The sequence below is a fragment of the Nannobrachium achirus genome, assembly GCF_963921795.1.
Source record: "Nannobrachium achirus genome assembly, chromosome: 16".
Taxonomy (NCBI): domain Eukaryota; kingdom Metazoa; phylum Chordata; class Actinopteri; order Myctophiformes; family Myctophidae; genus Nannobrachium; species Nannobrachium achirus.
The window spans coordinates 19645346-19663914 of NC_137823.1; the positions used below are offsets into that span (position 1 = coordinate 19645346).

General features: G+C 42.9%; 1 protein-coding gene across 1 annotated transcript; it reads left to right on the forward strand.

Annotated features, from left to right (window-relative positions):
- Window positions 1-1764: 1764 nt before the first annotated feature.
- On the forward strand, window positions 1765-18013 carry e2f6 (E2F transcription factor 6). The gene is made up of 10 exons (XM_080744773.1): window positions 1765-1940; window positions 3521-3716; window positions 5939-6250; window positions 6409-6785; window positions 7261-7334; window positions 7742-7928; window positions 8359-8511; window positions 11141-11258; window positions 11904-12066; window positions 14354-18013. Exons 2-10 carry the CDS (start codon window positions 3606-3608, stop codon window positions 14383-14385), a joined length of 1527 nt encoding a protein of 508 aa, XP_080600899.1. The 5' UTR covers window positions 1765-1940; window positions 3521-3605; the 3' UTR covers window positions 14386-18013.
- Window positions 18014-18569: the final 556 nt, after the last annotated feature.

Below are 18569 nucleotides of genomic sequence, written 5' to 3' on the forward strand. Positions count from 1 at the left end.
TGGTAGTAGCTATGCACTGATTCTCCTACTCCTACTGTACTCCAAAGTATATGAAAATATGTCTTAACAGTGCAATTTAATATTATTGTCATGGCCATGATTTGTGTGTGATGTTAAATAATAATGTAGGCTAATCACTGTTAGTATATCATTAGGCCTACCTGTAATTTGTTGGGCTTGAGTTTATTATTTCATGCCATACACACCTTATATGTCATTTTTTCAATAATAATAAACATTTGCAGCAGGAGCGGTTTTGCAGTCGCTAAATCGCACTGTTGCGAAGAAAAAAGAGTTGAGCCGGAAGGCAAAGCTCTCTGTCTACTGAGCAATCTTCGTTCCTACTCTCACCTATGGTCATGAAGTGTGGGTCATGACCGAAAGTACAAGGTCACGGGTGCAAGCGTCCGAAATGGGTTTCCTCAGACGGGTGGCTGCTATCTCCCTTAGAGATAGGGTGAGAAGTTCAGTGACAGTCACCCGAGAGAGACTTGGAGTAGAACCGCTGCTCCTACACTTGGAAAGGTGTCAGCTTAGGTGGTTCGGGCATCTAGTACGGATGCCTCCCGAGCGCCTTCCTAGGAAGGTCCCATGGCCATGTCCCACTGAGACACCGTGGCAGACCAAAGACCAGATGGAATGATTATATCTCCTAACTGGCTTGGGAACGCCGGCCTCAGTATACTCCCTGAAAGAGTGGAGGAAGTTGCTCGGGATAAGGAAATCTGGAAGTCTCAGTTGGAACTGTTACCCCAGTGACCCGATTCCGGATAAGCGGTTGAAAATGTGTAGCCTATTTTTGTTAAAATGCCAATGGGCCAGGGCGTGAAAAGGTCTCTACGAAATAAGATAGACATGAATTAATGAATGAATGAATGAATGAATGAATGAACGAGCACAGGTCTCCACCAGGCCACACAAATCGGCCTGTTATAGCGCCACCATGAGGCTGATTTGAAAAATGTGGGGCAGAGGTTCTGATTTGGTATCCAGGGAGTGTGTGTGCTCAGTTTGGCAGCGATCGGGCCAACGGCACCGGAGATTAGCTGGTAACAACCAGGCCACACAAATCGGCCTGTTATAGCGCCACCATGAGGCTGATTTGAAAAATGTGGGGCAGAGGTTCTAGATTGCCATCCAGGGAGTGGGTGTGCTCACTTTGGCAGCGTCCGGGCCAACGGCGACTGAGATTAGGTGCTCACAAACTGCGAGGACGGACGCACGGACGGACGGACGGACGGACGGACGGACACACGGACGGACGGAGGGGAAAACATACTCTCCCTCAGCCTTCGGCTGGTGGAGACAATGAATGAAAAATAGCAGCTGCATTACACACTCTATGATTACACACAGCAGACAACACATCATTCATTCATCATACAAACACATTCAAAATTCAGTGTCACAGTGTAAAGTTATCACGGAAATTCGAAAATGGATACGAAATACTAGCCTGGCGGGGCCCGACGTCATACTGCATTCACTCACTCATTCCTTCCCCTATACTGGGGTAGGAATGAGTGAGTGAATGCAGTATGACGTCGGGCCCCGCCAGGCTAACGAAATACCCCACATGAAACTAATCCATCATTTTAATTTTAATGTATTCTTTTTATTTATATTTTTATTTTATTGTCCTGCATTGTTCGGTCTTCCATCCAGCAGGGAGCAGCAGAGTGGCGCGCCGCCTGGTGTCGTCGGCCCGTTTGATTGGCCGAACGAACGGAAGCCGCGTTGTGACGTAACGTCCGGGAAACCAAATCAACAACACACACTCACACAGCGAACCTTCTCCTCAACACGAGGAAAACAAACACATTACAACACTAATAAACTCACAATACGCTCACTAATAGACAGACGAGAGGCATTACTTTGCAAACCAAACCGTTCTGGATGTGTAGCTGAGCTGGCCGCGTGTCCTCTCTTCTCGGCTGGTAGGTAAAAGCAGCATGTACACACACACACACACACACACACACACACACACAGTGCTACAGAATGATACTAAAAAAAATAAAGCGTTCTGCATTGTGCCATTGTGTAGCCTATGCAATGCATGCACGTCGTAAATACATTGTGTAGCCTATGCAATGCATGCACGTCGTAAATACAACTTTCGGGCTCGTTTGACAGGGGATCTGTCTAAACACCTGAACGTGACCAGAGCGTTCTGTCTTCTGGTCTGTGTAATGTCAAATAATATAAGAGCACTGTTTTACCTATGATTACATATGATGCTGTTTTAATTTCTAGAATTTTTATCCCACGATTTTGTAACCCATTTTCACCCAGTGCCAATTGCCTATGTAATCCTGGGCTCTGCTCTCCCTCTGCCGCGCCTGGGGAGACAACGGACTGACCTCATGCTTCCTTCAATGCATGGGTAGTCCAAGTTGTTTCTTTTCACGCGACGGGGGATTTCCCTGGGATGGATGTAACACGTGGAAGGAACACGTTATTCCAACCAGTTCCTTCCCCCTCCATCAGGCACCCTGGCTGGCCAGGGGGAGGCAGTATAGAGACCAGGATTAGGCTACTGCATGTTTTTGTGAGGGTATCTATCAACCCTAGGAGACACGGGGAGAACATGCAAACTCCACACAGAAAAGGCCCTTATGATGCTGTTTTCACTTTTGCTTTACTTGAAAATATAAAATAACAAGTGTGAACCCATAGTAGTTATATTCATAGCTATGTAGGTACTACTTTGCATAAAAATTTGATTGATTTTTATTTTATCGCCAAGCCCCAGGCCAGAATGTAAAAATACAAGTGTTAAATTGAACCCTGATTAGAATTTTACCTATGGGGGCATGGGGGCATTGTGACACAGTCGGGAATGCTGTCGCCTCACAGCTAGAAGGTCCTGGGTTTGATTTACACCAGGGAGGGACGCTATGGTTGCTGGGGGCGTGTTCTCTCCTCTGCGTCATCAGTGTCCAGACCCTAGGTGGGGTTGGCAAAAGAGCCTTTCTGTGTGGAGTTTGCATGTTCTCCCCATGTCTCCTAGGGTAGGTAGGTACCCTCTCAAAAAACATAGAGTAATCCTGGTCTATGTAATGCCTCCCCCCTGGCCAGCCAGGGTGCCTGATGGAGAGGAAAGGAACTGGTTTGAATAACGTGTTCCTTCCACGCACTACGTCCTTTATCAGAAGCGACGTGCTCTTTCCTCATGCATTGAAGGAGCATGAGCTCAGTTCGGGGCTCTCCAGAGGTTGGCACTGGCAGAGGGAGAGTAGCGCCAAGGAAGGATTACAGTTTAGGCAATTGGCACTGGGTCCGGCACAACATTTTGGGATTAAAAACAAATGTACCTATCATTTTACAATGGATGATTTACTTTTCGTGCAAGTAGACATGACCTTTGGGCAAGTAGAACATAACCTGTACTTGCCTGACAGGCAAGTGCCTCTGAGGCTCACTTAAGTTTCAACCCCAACCCCTCTTTTATTCTCGATTCTCTTGAAACCACTAGGATAATTTAGTAGTGACAATCCTGGTGTTTTTTCCACAGATATCCGTGGGGACTGTGGGCCCGGGACAGCCATCTTGAACGCAGGTGGAAGGTCCCAGGACAACGGTGGGACCTGTGAGCAGACATGGTGAAGTGCGTGGTGTCGGGCTGTCCCAGCTGCTTGGAGGTCAAGGGCCTCTTCAACCGGCCCCAGAAGCGCTTCTTCAACCTGCCCCGAGACCCCGCCAGGGTCAAGGTAGGTCCTCCCCCCACGCCTAGGGATGTCACCGAATAATCGATTTTCGAATATTCGTTTGATTAATCAATATTCGATTTTAATATTTCATAATCGAAAATCGAAAAAATATTAATATTTTTTTTCTTTTTTTTTTTTAATACTATTTTTTGGCTTAGTTAGTTAGTTTCAACCAATATATAGAATATAGGCTAACAATAGTATTAATGATAATAGTAAATGGCCATTGATTTATTATTCACACCAGCACCAACTGTAAACTGTGTAGACAGACTGAAGGAGCACAGCAGAGTGGCAGCTGCCTGCTACACACTCCCCTCCCCCCCTGTCTCAGACACAGGTGTGATTGATTCAGGCTTGATTGTTTGGTACTTGGTGGCCATCATCAAAGAAAAGGGAAAACAGCGTCCTCTGTATTGTAAAGCATCACAGAATCTGTTCTTGAGAGATTAGGTGAACAGTACACTGGCACACTAAAAAGAAAGATGAAGAGTAGTAGTTAGGCTACCAATTACCTGAAGAGCCATGTTGTACATATGTAAATGTGCATTGAAATCCAGTAAAAAAAAAAAAAGAAAAACAGAAGAAAAAAAGTTTTTTTTTTTTTTTTTTTTTTTATAAAAAAAAATAATAATAATTAATTATCGATTTTCGAATAATATTCGATTATTGCTATAGAATAATCGATTTTGATAAAGGTCCATTTTTGACATCCCTACCCACGCCTGGCTCAGTATAGAGGGTATGCGCGTGACATCACTGTTGCTGGAAGTTATGTGGTAAAGCCTACTGAGTGGCAAAAAAAAGAATTTCTGCCATTGACAGCCCATACATCCAAACAGAAAAGTCTTATCTCAGTGTATTAAACAAAGTTAAACTCACCAACATTGCGGCTGAACTGAAAGCTTGAATTATCCTCTTTCTATCTGCAAAGTTTCATAAATATCCACCATAGGCATGTTATGAGCTACTTTCTGTCAAGACATTCTGTGCAGGTTTTTATTTTTCCAAGTGTCAGAGTTTAGAAGCACTCGTTTTCAACAACACGACATCCAGCTGCCTCCAGCATTATGTGCAATTTAGAAACAGGTGGTATGCAGGGCCGTTGAGTGATTTGCAACTAGCACTTCCAAACTCCAATGCTCCATGCTGCTCAATGTTTTGCTCAGTCTAGATTAGGGGGGGCGGGTCCCAGTCGACGTGCATACCCTCTATATCAAGGGCCCAGTATCCGCCTTGCAAGTTGTGGCGATATAGGAAGGAAGAGACTTCAAGAGAAAGTTCATATGAACGGCCGCTAGTTCTCTGGTTCCCCTGTGCAATGTATCAACGAGGAAGAAAACACAATAAAGCCTGAGGGATTATTTCCATTGTGGTCCTCTTCAGCTAAAAAATAAATACAAAATCACACCGGTGTGGAGTGAGCAGCGCAGGCTTCTAAACGGCACCGCTGGGTGGCTGCAGCTGGTGTTGCCGTACTGATACGGACGGACATACGGACAGACATACACACTCTGTCAAATGTTGGAGGAGCGGCAGGCACCGCTCAAAAACGAAACAACATAACAAAACGACAACACAGGAACAAAACATTAGACAGATTTACATCAGAAACTCAATCGGTATCGTGAAGGAAAAACATGGCATTGGTGAATCTCTAATTGGGACTTGGGCCTTGACAAAATGTTCCAGTCATGAGAGTTTTATTTGGCTTCGTTCCATCATGGAACTCCTAAATTGTACGTAGGGATGGAGCTCACAACCTGAGCCTCTTACAAACTCGATAACACGTCTATTGAGTACCCGGTATCAATAAGCTTTGGGCTTATCAAGCTTGTTATAGAGCATAGTGGCCCAACATGTTTAAACAATCAAGACAATAGGCGATTAAGAAATGATAACAGTACTATTCATAATATAAAGCCATTTAACACTTACTGCGCATTAATGAAGGGTTGTTTTAATGACATTTAATGATAATATTATTTACTTTAGTCAATTGTCGTCTTCATAGATGGTGGTCAGCCACAAACTCGATCACAACAACTGGCCAATAAAAAAAGAGACCAGTTCTGTTAAGAATTTGTTGTCTCACGTCTTTCCACATAACGCTCAATAGTGGGCTCCATAAAAGCCTGGCTCAATAAGCAGGATCGATACAGTTCTCATTATCAATACAAAATGAACGAGCTCCATCCCTAACTGTGCTTGTGTGGTTCTAGGTGTGGCTGGCGGCCCTCCGGGAGACGGACAAGCTGCAGGACGTGGTGCAGGACAACCACATCATCTGCGAGGACCACTTCCTGCCCGAGCACATCACGCCGCGGGGCATCAGCGACGACGCCGTCCCCCTCATGCCCCCCTACCTGGACGGACCCGTGGGCTCCATGATGGCCTCCACCCCCTCCCCCTGGGGGCCCGAGGAGCCGGAGGAGATAGAGGAGCTCCCAGAGGAGGAGGAGGAGGAGGCCGCTGCCCCCCCTGCCGCTGCCGCTGATGATTTGGCATCAACATCCCAACCTTCACTCCAACATGTAAGGATGTGTCTGTTTGAATGTGGCCCTGCGTAGCCAAACGACTATTCCACAATTCGAATGCTATGATAATATCGCTTATCGTCCCATCCCTAGTTTATAGGCTCATTGACGTAACACATACCTTTTAACACTTATTGTTCATTTTTGCCCCACAGCAACAAGACGAGAGTATGGAGCATCAGTCAGTAGCTACAACAGACAGTGTGGAGCCTCCGTCAGTAGCTAAAACAGAAAGTATGGAGCCTCCGTCAGTAGCTAAAACAGAAAGTATGGAGGCTCCGTCAGTAGCTAAAACAGAAAGTATGGAGGCTCCATCAGTAGCTAAAACAGAAAGTATGGAGCCTCCGTCAGTAGCTAAAACAGAAAGTATGGAGCCTCCGTCAGTAACTAAAACAGAAAGTATGGAGCCAACGTCAGTAGCTAAAACAGAAAGTATGGAGCCTCCGTCAGTTGCTACAAAAGAGAGTACGGAGCTTCTGTCAGTAGCTACAACAGAAAGTATGGAGCACCAGTCAGTCACTACAACAGACAGGTAACGTCTCACTCGCTCAGCTGCTGTTTCTTTATGAGATGTTAATGTTTTTATTAATTTATCACTGTTGTCTTATTATGTGGTTGCTTCTGGTCCTGTGTTGGAACCCTGCTTCTGTCCCCGCTAAAATCTATTTTTTATTTCGTTTTTTATACGTTTTTTTTTTTTTTAAATCCTGATGGTTTTTGGCGCTTTTCTCTAACCTCGCGTCACCATACTTTCCACCTCAGAGGAAAGCCTGGTATTTGTTTAAAACGGGCTGTGTAATCTGGTCTAGGTGTGGACTAAACCCGCAACAGGCAGGAGAAGCGGCGTGCCATTGCTTTGGTCCCCCCTGTTTGTTTCCCCAATCCCCATTTAAATGCTTGATTAGTGTTAGTCTTGCCAGTCGCCACGAGTTGGACTAAAAGACAAGAATTCAATTCTTTGCTGAGGTGGGTGATTTGTTAACGTGACGCCAACCTCGTTCTTTCAGCTTTGATGTCACTCCTAAACCGCCTGACCCCCAAACACTTGAGAAGACCCTTTTGGGCAATGCTGCTACCAAAGGTAGGTGATGGTGTATGAAACTGTACTGTGCGTGTGTGTGTGTGTGTGTGTGTGTGTGTGTTTGTCCTTGACCTTTCACGCAGTTTCACACATCTCTAATGAGATGCGACACGTTGCGAGCTTATAAAAGGTCCAGTCTGCTCAGTTAAAAGTTTGTTGGATGCGTCACCGAGTAGATTAAGCGCATAATGGCACCTTTTCAGGTTTCGTCATAGGCAGTAAAAAAGTTAAAAGGGTCTCCAAAAAAAAGATTAAGGAAAATAAACTGTGTTATATACTGTAAAGCAAGATTCAAATGTATGTGCATATATTTTAGTTTTTGTCATTTTACTTGTTGTTTTGTCCGTTTGTGACAAAGAGAAAACCACTGCTCTAGTTCTGATGTCTCTCTCTCTCTTCTCTCCCAGAGATGTCGTTTATGCGTCTGACCCGCCGCCTCATGGAGCTGCTGTGTGCGTCCCCGGACGGTGTGGTGGACCTGACCACGGCGACCGTGCGGCTGCAGGCCGCACGGTCGAGGCTCAACGACATCACCGGCGTCCTGGCCGCCTTCAAGCTCATAGCCAGAAACGCCCCCAACAAGATCCAATGGATGTGAGAAAAGATTTGTTAATATAGCAAGATAAACATTCTCAATTGGAGCCACTAGAGGCGAGATGGTACGCAAAACCTTACAAATGGTCTCCTAACGCCAGGGCTCCTCTGCAGCCAACGCTGGGAATGTTCCCTTTTTAATCAATGAAGGGTGCTTCATTGCCGACGTTGCGCTGCGTTCAGTGCCAGCGTCGGACACCCAGTTCGCCCCGGTTCATTTTTTGACTCCGTCTCGATGCCGGCACAACGCAACACTCCTAGTGGAGCCCTGGTGTTAGTGGGCGCTGGAGTCTGGCGGCAAATCTCGCGCACGTCCCATGTTTACTGGTGCGAGATCCTGCGAGAGTGTGTTGCTGGGACAGAGAAAGGTCGATAATAAAGTTGATTTTCTCCTTATTTGTGTTTGTGTGCGCGCGCGTGTGTGGTGCAGAGCGGAGAGTCCGGTGACCAGCTACCTGGGGAAGAGTGACCACGCTGTGCAGGAGGAGCTGAACAACCTGAAGCTGGTGGAGGAGACCCTGGACGCGCTCATCAAGACCTGCGCCCAGCAGCTGTTCGACATGACCGACGACACGCACAACACGCAATATCCTTTTCTTCTGGACCCCCAAATTCACCCTTTGTCAAGTCCCACCCCATGTCGCTCTCTTACTAGGTGGGACAAAAAAAGCCAGGGAAGATTGTTTTTATAATGGAAGTGACTGGGGAAAAAAAGATTTTTCATAGCCTCATTATTGACATTTAAAGTACCAAAAGAAAAACATCTACGTGATATTGATCAAAAAGGAACCAAAAAGTACAGTAGTTACATTGCAAAACAGGGGTTTTCCCCCGAAAATACATGTTAGTTTAATCCTCTGAAACAGGCAGAGGGCAGTGCATCTTGGGTACCTCGCACTGACCAGGAAATTGAGGAACTATAGCCTCGCTCTCAATATAAAATATATTTTAATTGTAATTCTGCCCATTTAAAATATATGTACCCAATCAAATATCTTAGTTACATCGATATCGTTCATGTGAACTAGTTTGTTGAAGCTTATTCATTATAATTATCGAAATCGCTATGACCGCGCAGCGCCGTACTGCGCCGTGGCCGTGCTCCGCATCACCGCACCATGGTGAAAGAACGAAAGGACTTTGTCCCACTGCATAACTCCGCCCCCGGTAGCAAAAGTGAATGATTTTTCTGGTTGGCCAGTCGGGGACCAATCAGAAGGCTGACAAAGGGTGAATTGGGTTTTGTGTAGTACACCTACAGTATATTAAAAAGACATGTGAAAGTTATTGACAAGAATGTCGACACTGTATGCACATAAGGTTAAAGGCATGGGTTGCGGTGTATTGTCCAACTCAAGCTACACATTTACTGTAAATGTCCCTTACAGCATGAGCTTGTATGTGGGTATTGCTCACAGACAATATTTTAGTGGAACCAACTTTTTTTCTTCTTTCAGTTTAGTACAATGCATGTCAACCTGTCCCTTTTTATTTTGTAACAAAATACAAAAAATTACATCATTACACAAAAAAGGATGAAAGGGGAACGGTTCAAGGTGAAATGAGATCCTCCCCTCAGCAAAAAGGGAATTCTGTTTTTCCTGTGTAACTGAATGACTTGGTGAAACGGATACCTGTGTGATTTCTATGTTCTCTGCTGTTGTAAGCAGTAGTAAAGTAGCGGTCGGGAAAATAACTTTACTAGATGAGTGGGAAATTGTTAAGCAACACTGGGAAATCTCGATAGTCCAAGGTCCCATTAGTTCGAGTAAGGTTTAGGGTCAGGGTTAGCATTCACCAGGTTAGCCAGGATGGCATTCACCAGTTTGGCATTTACCAGCGTCGGCAGGTTTGCATTCACCAGCCTCGGACTAATGGGATTTCGGATTAATGACACATCGGAACAACGCTACGTGCCCAAGCAACACTTGGTGTTTTCGTAGCGCTGTAGCTGCCAGTGTGAACTCGGCAGTAATAAATGTAATGATAATAAATTGTATTTGTAATGCAAATCGATGTTATTTGACACAAATCTCAAACTGCTACATTGCAAGGAAAAATAAAATACAAAATAAAATTCAGATCAATGGTCTGAGATCCCCCTTCCCAACAAAGTTTAAAAAACACACAAGGCATCAATAAATCAGAAAATGTTTTTTTCCACGGTAGCACACACAGTTAGCAACCACAGCAAGCATATGAACACATATAAAGTAACACGGATGTTATCCACTGCTGCGTAGAGTGTGTCCTATGTTCTCATAGCACGGATGCTTTGAAAGGCTATCTAAAAGAACTATGAGCGGCAGCTGAACTGGTATTTATGTTGGCTAATATAAATATAATAATTGCGGAGCGTGTAGGATATATAAATAACTGTTAGCCTACTGTGTGTTCTCATAGCAAACACTGAGGACGCCGTGCAGGGCAGATCGAGTGGGTGTCATTTGGAAGCACGCACATCTGTAGGCTATTTACTTTACTGCATGTATTCATTCACGGGTAGCGGGCAACGGTTCTGATTAACCCATTTAGAACGGGTACACTGTATTGTGTATCATTATTTTATGTTTTAACTATTGAAAAATAGCAGATATACAAGCTCACAGCGCGGCACCGAGTGCTGCGCTGCGAGCTTGTAGATCTGCTATTTTTGAAAAATCGTGAAAATTAGAATTTTGAACCGATTCTATAAGTGTCTTTTGAATCCTTCTAAGACTTTTTGAAAAACCTATGTGTTTCTGTGTCAGCAATCTGGCTTAGCCATCGTCAAAGAAAAGGTCCTTTTCACTTCAACTGGAGCTCAGTTAGTCTGTTCTCGAGAGACTACTATGTCAGTGGTGCTCAAACCTTTTCATGTGAAGGACCCCCAAAATGATATTTATTTGGCCACCCCATCTCAAAATGTTTAGTTCCAGGGACCACCCAGAAGCAAAATTTGAGTTACAAACGTTCGCTTTGAAAATACATATATTCAAAGATTTGCACACATTTTCACGACTTATTCAAAAATAGCAGATCTACAAGCTCGCTGTGAGCTTGTATATCTGCTATTTTTCACTGGTTAAAGCATTCAATAATTCTAGGCCTAAATGGGTTAATGACGGGCGGGGCGGGCGCCGGTTGTCAAAATTGGACCCGTGCAGGTCTCTGGTGTGAACTGGGCATCAGATGACGAGTGAGGGACTGACTGTGTGTTCTTTAACTGCGAGTACGTCAGCCTACGTCACCCACGAGGACATCAGGCACATCCCAGTGTTCCAGGGACAGACCGTTCTGGTGGTCAAAGCTCCAGAAGAAACCAAGCTGGAGGTTCCTACTCCCACCGAGGTAAATACACACATGAACAGATATAGAAGAAACCCTTAAATCAGGGGTCTTCAATGCTTTCATGCCAAGGACCCCTTAGTTGAGGGAGAGATGAAGCAGGGACCCCCCCACAACCTTTTCATAGATTCCATATAGTTTCATCGTTTGACAGCAACGATCATCGGTGTATTTTGGATTCATGTCAATTTGTGTTTTCAGATATGTAACCACTTGAACCGTCAATACTTAATACACTTGACCTTTCACTCTGTTCTTAGTCTGCTCTTTTCCCCCTCTACACCAAACCTGTTTGCCAAAAATAGTCGATCTACATGCTCACAACGCCTCGCAAGCTTGAAGATCTGCTATTTTTGGCTTAAGTTCTCAGAATATGGACACTAGGGTTCAAGCGGTTCATATAAAAAGAGAAAAAATGTTTCTATAAAAATAAAAACGATTTGGAGGACCCCCTGTAGTAACTCTGTTTAAGACCCTTGCCTTAAATATATACACTGTGTAAGGTGGAAACCTCCTAACAGTATGTCCAAAACTGGACTGTACTTTTAAGGATTACAATTTTAGTTGACAGTATGATTGTTTAACCTGGCAGAAACGTGTGATGTGATTGGTGGACTGACGGACTGTGTTGTGCTGTGCTTGTTGCAGGACAGCATCCAGGTGCACCTGAAGGCGGGGAAAGGACCAATCACAGTGCTGACGTGTGAAATGGGCAGGGCTGGCCAAGCCCCACCCACTGGGGGCGGAGAGAACGCACAAGGCTTTCTACACTTGGAGGAGAGCAGGATTAAAACCCATCCACTGCACACAGGTACTGGGTGGGGCTGTCACCATGATGACATTTTACATGACGAATAATTGTCACTAAAATAATTGTGTTTTTGTAGTTGACAATTACATTTCTGTTTGGCTTTGAAGTTGCACGTGGCAGATATGACACATAACCTAGATATACAAAGACATTACTGACAATATTTGACAACTTTATACTTTAAAAAGAACATCGATAGTGGAAATAGCCGCCGATCGTGACGCGTTGTAAGCCACTATTTTTGAAAATGATTGAAAATATATGAACATTTTTCAACATGGAAACGTTTATGACGATTATGACAAAACAATAACGGTTATGTAATAATTGGGAGTGACAGGCCTAGTACTGGGTGGGTGGACAGACAGACAGGCACAAGACACACACACACACACACACACACACACACACACACACACAGGCAAATAGCTCCGCTATTTTCACAATATTTATCTGTTGAATTGAATCAAACTAAATTGAATGCCTCAACTCCTACCTTCCAACCAAGAGCTTATTTTGTGCTTAACGGTAAAGGATAGGCAAAGAATAAGCATTGTGCTTCAGTCTAGTGTTTGGAGCTGGTTGGATCATATAATGTGCATTTGTGATGATGATTTCCTCGTAAGTCCACACAAGTGCAGACCTGCCAACCCGTACGCATTTTGCGTACTTTGCACGCATTTTAAGTGTCAATACGCAGGTACGCTATTTCCCCTCATTGCTACGCAACTGCCGTGTAGTTCCTCCCAGGCACCACTTGATGTGTGTGTGAATGGGGCGCATGGCGCTGGGGAGCACTAGAACAGAAGGTATGCTCTTTTTTTGTCGTCAGAAGAAGAATTTAACCGGATGGAAAGCGGTTTGTTTTGGTTTCATGTCAGCATGTAGTCAGCTGCTGTCGCCGCTCGGTTTGTACATATATCGGCGATATTAATCAGATTAGATAAACGGAGAATGGCCGTGTTGTGCGAGTCGTCGGAGTCGATGCAGTTGCACAGGGACAATTCGCCCCCCACAATGCTGCCTGTAGTATAACAGGTAATATATAAACGTACAATAATATTACACTATTAAATTGCGGTCGCCACCGCTACAGCTTGTTCTGTATGAAGCCCGTGTTATACTGTACTTCGTCATACGACGGTGTTGCACGCGAGCAAAGTCGGAAAACTTGTGACGCAGGTCGTAGTACAGTAAACTGGAACATACATTGACCATAATTGGGCTTTAGAGTAAATATCCATCTCTAAAGCTATCTCTAAATTAGCCCCATATAGAACCTCGGCTATCTCTAAATGAGTATGAATGAATGAATTAGGAGGACTATATGTATTGTCAAAAACATTAAAGGTGAACAAGTTATTTATCACCTGTGAATATATGAAGACATTAATGGTTTGTTAACAATGAGTAGCCTGTATCCTCTATGAATGAATATACAGACTAGACGGTATGTGATCTATACACAATGTAGGCCTATATATCAATGAATGAATGCACTAGAAACCTACATGAGTTGAATACTTTCAACTTCATGCAAATCATGCCCAGAAAGGTGGTTTTATTTAGGCTGCTCAATTAACAATGTTTAACAAAGACACAGGTAAATATTTAAAGGTAAATAGCCTACCTGACAATGTAAAGCTATTTTGCTATTTGAATAACATGATTATGTTGATGTATGTTCATTCATTAAGTCACTGGTGAGACTGTTTTGCTAGTCTATTGTTAACTAACTCTGAGCAAGTGCAGTTAGTATATTTTATTAAAGATTTGTCAACAATATTGCCAAAGCAACATTACTGTATTGCCTGGTAATACTAGCCTACTTTTTCTCCAGACCAAATGGCATTTTTATTTAAAAGGTTGTTCTAACATCTTGCCCCACCCAAAAAGGTGCATGGAACCCCCCAAAATATACGCTGTTTTGTGCGGGAAAACAACAAAAATTGCACCGCGGGCGCTGCGCGGGCGCTGCGGGCGCCGCGCATGAGTACTCAAAAAAATTTGCCAGGGTTGGCAGGTCTGCAAGTGTGTTTTGATCTGTTGTAAAACAAAGACAGAGAATGAACCATTCATTCGTTCATGCTTTTCAGGGGGTCCCCCAGTTCAATGTTTTCTTTTTCTTTTTAATACATTTTGAACCAGTTTTAATTTTGTCGACTAAAACTATGCCATGAGTAGTACGTACTAGCAGCTTACACGCTATGAGCTACTAGAGAGCTAAAATAAACTGGGATATGATTTATTTTTACTTTTTTAAAATGCTTTTATTTTTTTATTTCAGAAACTCAACAAAAGGTGGTTCAGAGTGCATAGCGCCCTAAGTGGATTCACGAGATTCATCTCCATTCCTCCAAACGCACAATGCCACAGACACACATACGACAGAACGACAACGGTTAATTTTCATTTTCCATGTTGGTATCAGAGGCAGCCCCGAGACCTCATTCCCAGGCTGCTCGGCTATAATGCAGAGAACTTGCAATGCGGGCAGCGCTTAGTTTATCTGGACACGTGTGTGAGTTTAGTTTACCCTTCAAATTCAAAACGCTACCATGAACAACACCCGTAGAAGAATGTGGAACTTGATTATTTCTCACCCCAAAACCACAAGGGATTGCTTCTGCACGATTACCAAGGTATCACACTGTCTCACACGGAGGAGCCATGCCACCGTGGCTAAACGAGACCCCATCAGGCCGACAACAGACCTCCTCCTCGGCTGAGAGCCATCGATCTGTCGCGGAAGATCCAGCAGGAGAATCACAAGATCATGCAGAAAGTTCTTGACTCGTTTCAGACTCGTCTCCATGCGTCTCAGAGACCTGAAAGCCACTGTTTTGTGTCCAAAATGGGCTCACCAGAGTTAAAGTAACCTAAAATTACCAAAAATACTTTTCTGCAAAGCCTTGAAGTCATGTAGAAGGTAACCCTGAACTAACTTACTTACTGCCTTTATAGGGAAGGGGCGATAATCGTTATTATCGTTAACGTGATAAAAAATATTCAAAATAATCATATTGTGGAGATTTAGATTCATTGTGAAATTATCCTTGTTCATGCACTGGGATCAACTTTATTTGCTGAGCTGCATATCTGGTACCATTAAACCCTCTATAATTGGTAAAACGTACTATAGCTTACTTGATACTGTCTTTTTTTTTCTCACTCCGCCGATATTCAAGCTCACAACGTGACGCGTTGTGAACTTGTAGATCTGCTAATTTTTGACAAATGTTCCACACCAGGATAATGATGTTGGGGGTATTTTCATTGTCGCACGTAAATCATAATTTCTTGGTCACAATAATCGTGACATGACATTTTCATATCGTCCCATCCCTTTACTTGTATTCATGTAGCTACTACGTCGGCGGCAGTTACTCTTCCTGGGGTCCGCACAAAACATTACATTACATATCAATACAAAGATATCAAACATATTACGTGATCATGTATAAGAAGATGCTAAAAGAAGTTAAAATATACAAAAATAGACTCAATTTTTTGGTGTGGTGACTCGTAAGATACAACACTGATATCTCGGGCAACAGCATAATTACACATTAAGGTTTACAGCGCAATAGGCTGAGTCTACACAGTCACAAACACCCACTAAACATTAAGAATTACGTGTCAGCTGTGATCAAAAGCAGATTCACATTCTTTGATTTATTTTCAAACCCTGGTTTACTTGTTGACTGCATATATGTACACAGCCGGATACAAGACACTTGGATTATACTGTTAAGCTGGGTTCAAACCTGGATGGTTCAAGCGGCGCAATTACATACAAAGTGAATGTAAAGACGAGACGACACGCGACTGAGCGCGGTGCGAACGATCCGAACGGTCGCCTCGTATCTTCACCCCACTTGGAAAAATCCAACTGAAGCGACCTTCGCTTCACCCCCACTCCACCCATCGTGTCCTGATAGCCATTCAGCGTTGATGTTGTCCGGAGACACGGAAATGTTTTTGGTGTTTGGTGTTGGGACTTCCTTTTTTCCGGGTGTTTCGCCTTGATTCCAACAACACATGATGTTACCAACGCGGAAAAGTGAAGCGACTAGAATAGAAGAAATAGCTTCAGGTTTGGGCGCAGCTTTAGGGTTGCCTTGGAGTTGAATTGAAAGATTCTTGACACAGTATTGCTCTTCAATAGTATTTCTTCAGTTCTTCAAGTATTGTCTTTGATTTGGATTCTTCACTCAGCAAGAGTGATTTAATTGATTATATCGATTATAAAACAATCCATTTTCAATAAAAGCTAAAATATCTGATCCAGAAGCTCACATCGTGTCGTGAGCTTGTAGAGTGACTATTATCGATTAATCAACAAAGTATCAACAGAATAATCACAGAGATAATCAGTAGTTACAATGACGATTTCGGAGGGTGACTAATTGTTCAGAAAAATAGTCATTTTGTTGGTGAATTATTCCCTTAAAGCGGTTTATGTGATCGTGTCAACAGCAGAGAGAATGTATTAGGGCTGGGCTATATGACTTTAGTTCAAATCAATCCCACCATTATTTTAAAACGATTGTCTTAGTGAAAGTAGCAGAGAAGCTCAAAACACATTTTGAGCTTGTAGATCTTACGATTAATAATAATAAGTGCTTAATCTAACTAATCCATTTAGTCGATTATAAGAAATATACTGTATGCTGATTCGTGTTGATTGTTTCGTGTACTGTATATAAGACAATACAGTCTAATAAGTTTCTCGATTAAACAATTGGCTTACATGGTCAAGATTAAGTCGGTTATTGTTTAAAAATATCGGTGACATTTGGTTTATTGCCCAGCCCTAGAATGTACAGTATGACTTGATTGTAAGATGGCTTCTTTGCCCGTCGACAGAATCGAAAGCTTTATTTTTCTACCTGTGTTGAGTGCAGAAGCTAAAGTCAACACACGCCTGTCCTATAATACTGTAATTGTTTTATTGATGTCTTGTTTATGTTAACGACTTGAGGAGCATGGGTCATTATTGTCGCTGTCGGGTTGCGAACTTTGTACGTCCAAAACCCCAACAAAGTCCGACTCCATACTTTGTTGCAGGGTCGGTGTCCTGTTTCGCAAATAGCAGATCAAGCTCACTTGTAGATCTGCTATTTACGGCATGCAACACCAGCTTGCAACTAAGTATAAATCAGGAGCTTTTCAGAAAATGGAGGTAAAAAAACACTTTACCACTTTCACTTAAAATGTTTTCCAAAGTGAAAGTGAAAATAGCAGATCTACTAGCCTGCGACGCATTGTTGTGAGCTTGTAGATCGTCTATTTACACACATTTTGCTCGACACTCTTCTACAATAAAGTTGGACATTATTTTGCAAAAGAAAAAAAAAAGTTGAAATATGGAGATTCAAGGTTCCTGTGCGACAGCAACAATACATTGATGTACAGTATATCATGTTATAACTTTTGAAGCGTTTTGTTTGTTTCTTTTCTTTTTACACTTGTTCTAATTTTGACCATTTTATTATATGTATATATTTTCTTTAAATGATCACGGTTTGATGTTTGTACTGGACAGAAGACACTTCAGACATCATGATGTAATAAATAAATAAATATATACATACATCCACTGGTGTTTAGCTAACTGTTGGACAGTGGTTCTCAAAGTGGGGTCCAGGGACTGCCAGGGGGGTCCCCAGCTAAAACCCATTAAGACCCAAGGCCGATTCTACAAATGCCTGCTAAATCTGTTCTCAAACTTTTTCGTGCCAAGGGCTGGGGACCCCCAAAATGATATGTATTTGGCCGTGGAGTCCCCCATCTGAAAATGTTTTGTGCCAGGGACCTCCAGAAGAGACGATTTGTCTTCTGAAATGTTAACTACTGAGCTAGCAGACAGTGCTTTACTATAGCTGTTTGATATGGGGACGGAGACATCTCAAACATTTATACTGTAACCTGACATTCTATTCACTGAAATGATAGGCCTACGCCGTAGTACATGAAATTTGTGAACTATCTGAAAATGTGTTTTCTGTATATTCAAGAGCTGGGGGAGAGTTGGGGACTCCCCTGTTTTTGGACAAACACTAGCAATTACGTTCAGGATAGCCTATCTATATAGTTATAAAAAAATAAAAAATAAATCTGTTCCATTAATTCCATTAATTCATTCACACCCAAAAAAGTGCAACTCCAAAACAATGCTTTCGAGGAATTGAGTAGCCTACAATGGAAACCAGCCATAGGCTTTCTTAATTGTATTTCTGTAACTTCTAATAAAGCATTCAATCAATCAATCACCAAGTTAGGCATACACAATGTTTATTGTATTTGAAAGTGAAATATTCTTTTGACACATTACCATTCTACATAATGGGTACTTTTTACTAGTCAAATGTTGATACAGTATAGGGTTACAGTGGTGTAAAGTAACTAAGTACATTTACTCAAGTACTGTACTTAATTTTGGGGTACTTTTACTTTACTGGTGTGTGTGTGTGTGTGTGTGTGTGTGTGTGTGTGTGTGT

Coding starts and splice junctions, on each gene's coding strand:
- e2f6 (XM_080744773.1), top strand. CDS start 3,606: ATGGTGAAGTGCGTGGTGTCGGGCTGTCCCAGCTGCTTGGAGGTCAAG. Junction 11,259..11,903: donor AGGTTCCTACTCCCACCGAG/GTAAATACACAC, acceptor TGCTTGTTGCAG/GACAGCATCCAGGTGCACCT. Junction 12,067..14,353: donor AACCCATCCACTGCACACAG/GTACTGGGTGGG, acceptor TTTTTATTTCAG/AAACTCAACAAAAGGTGGTT.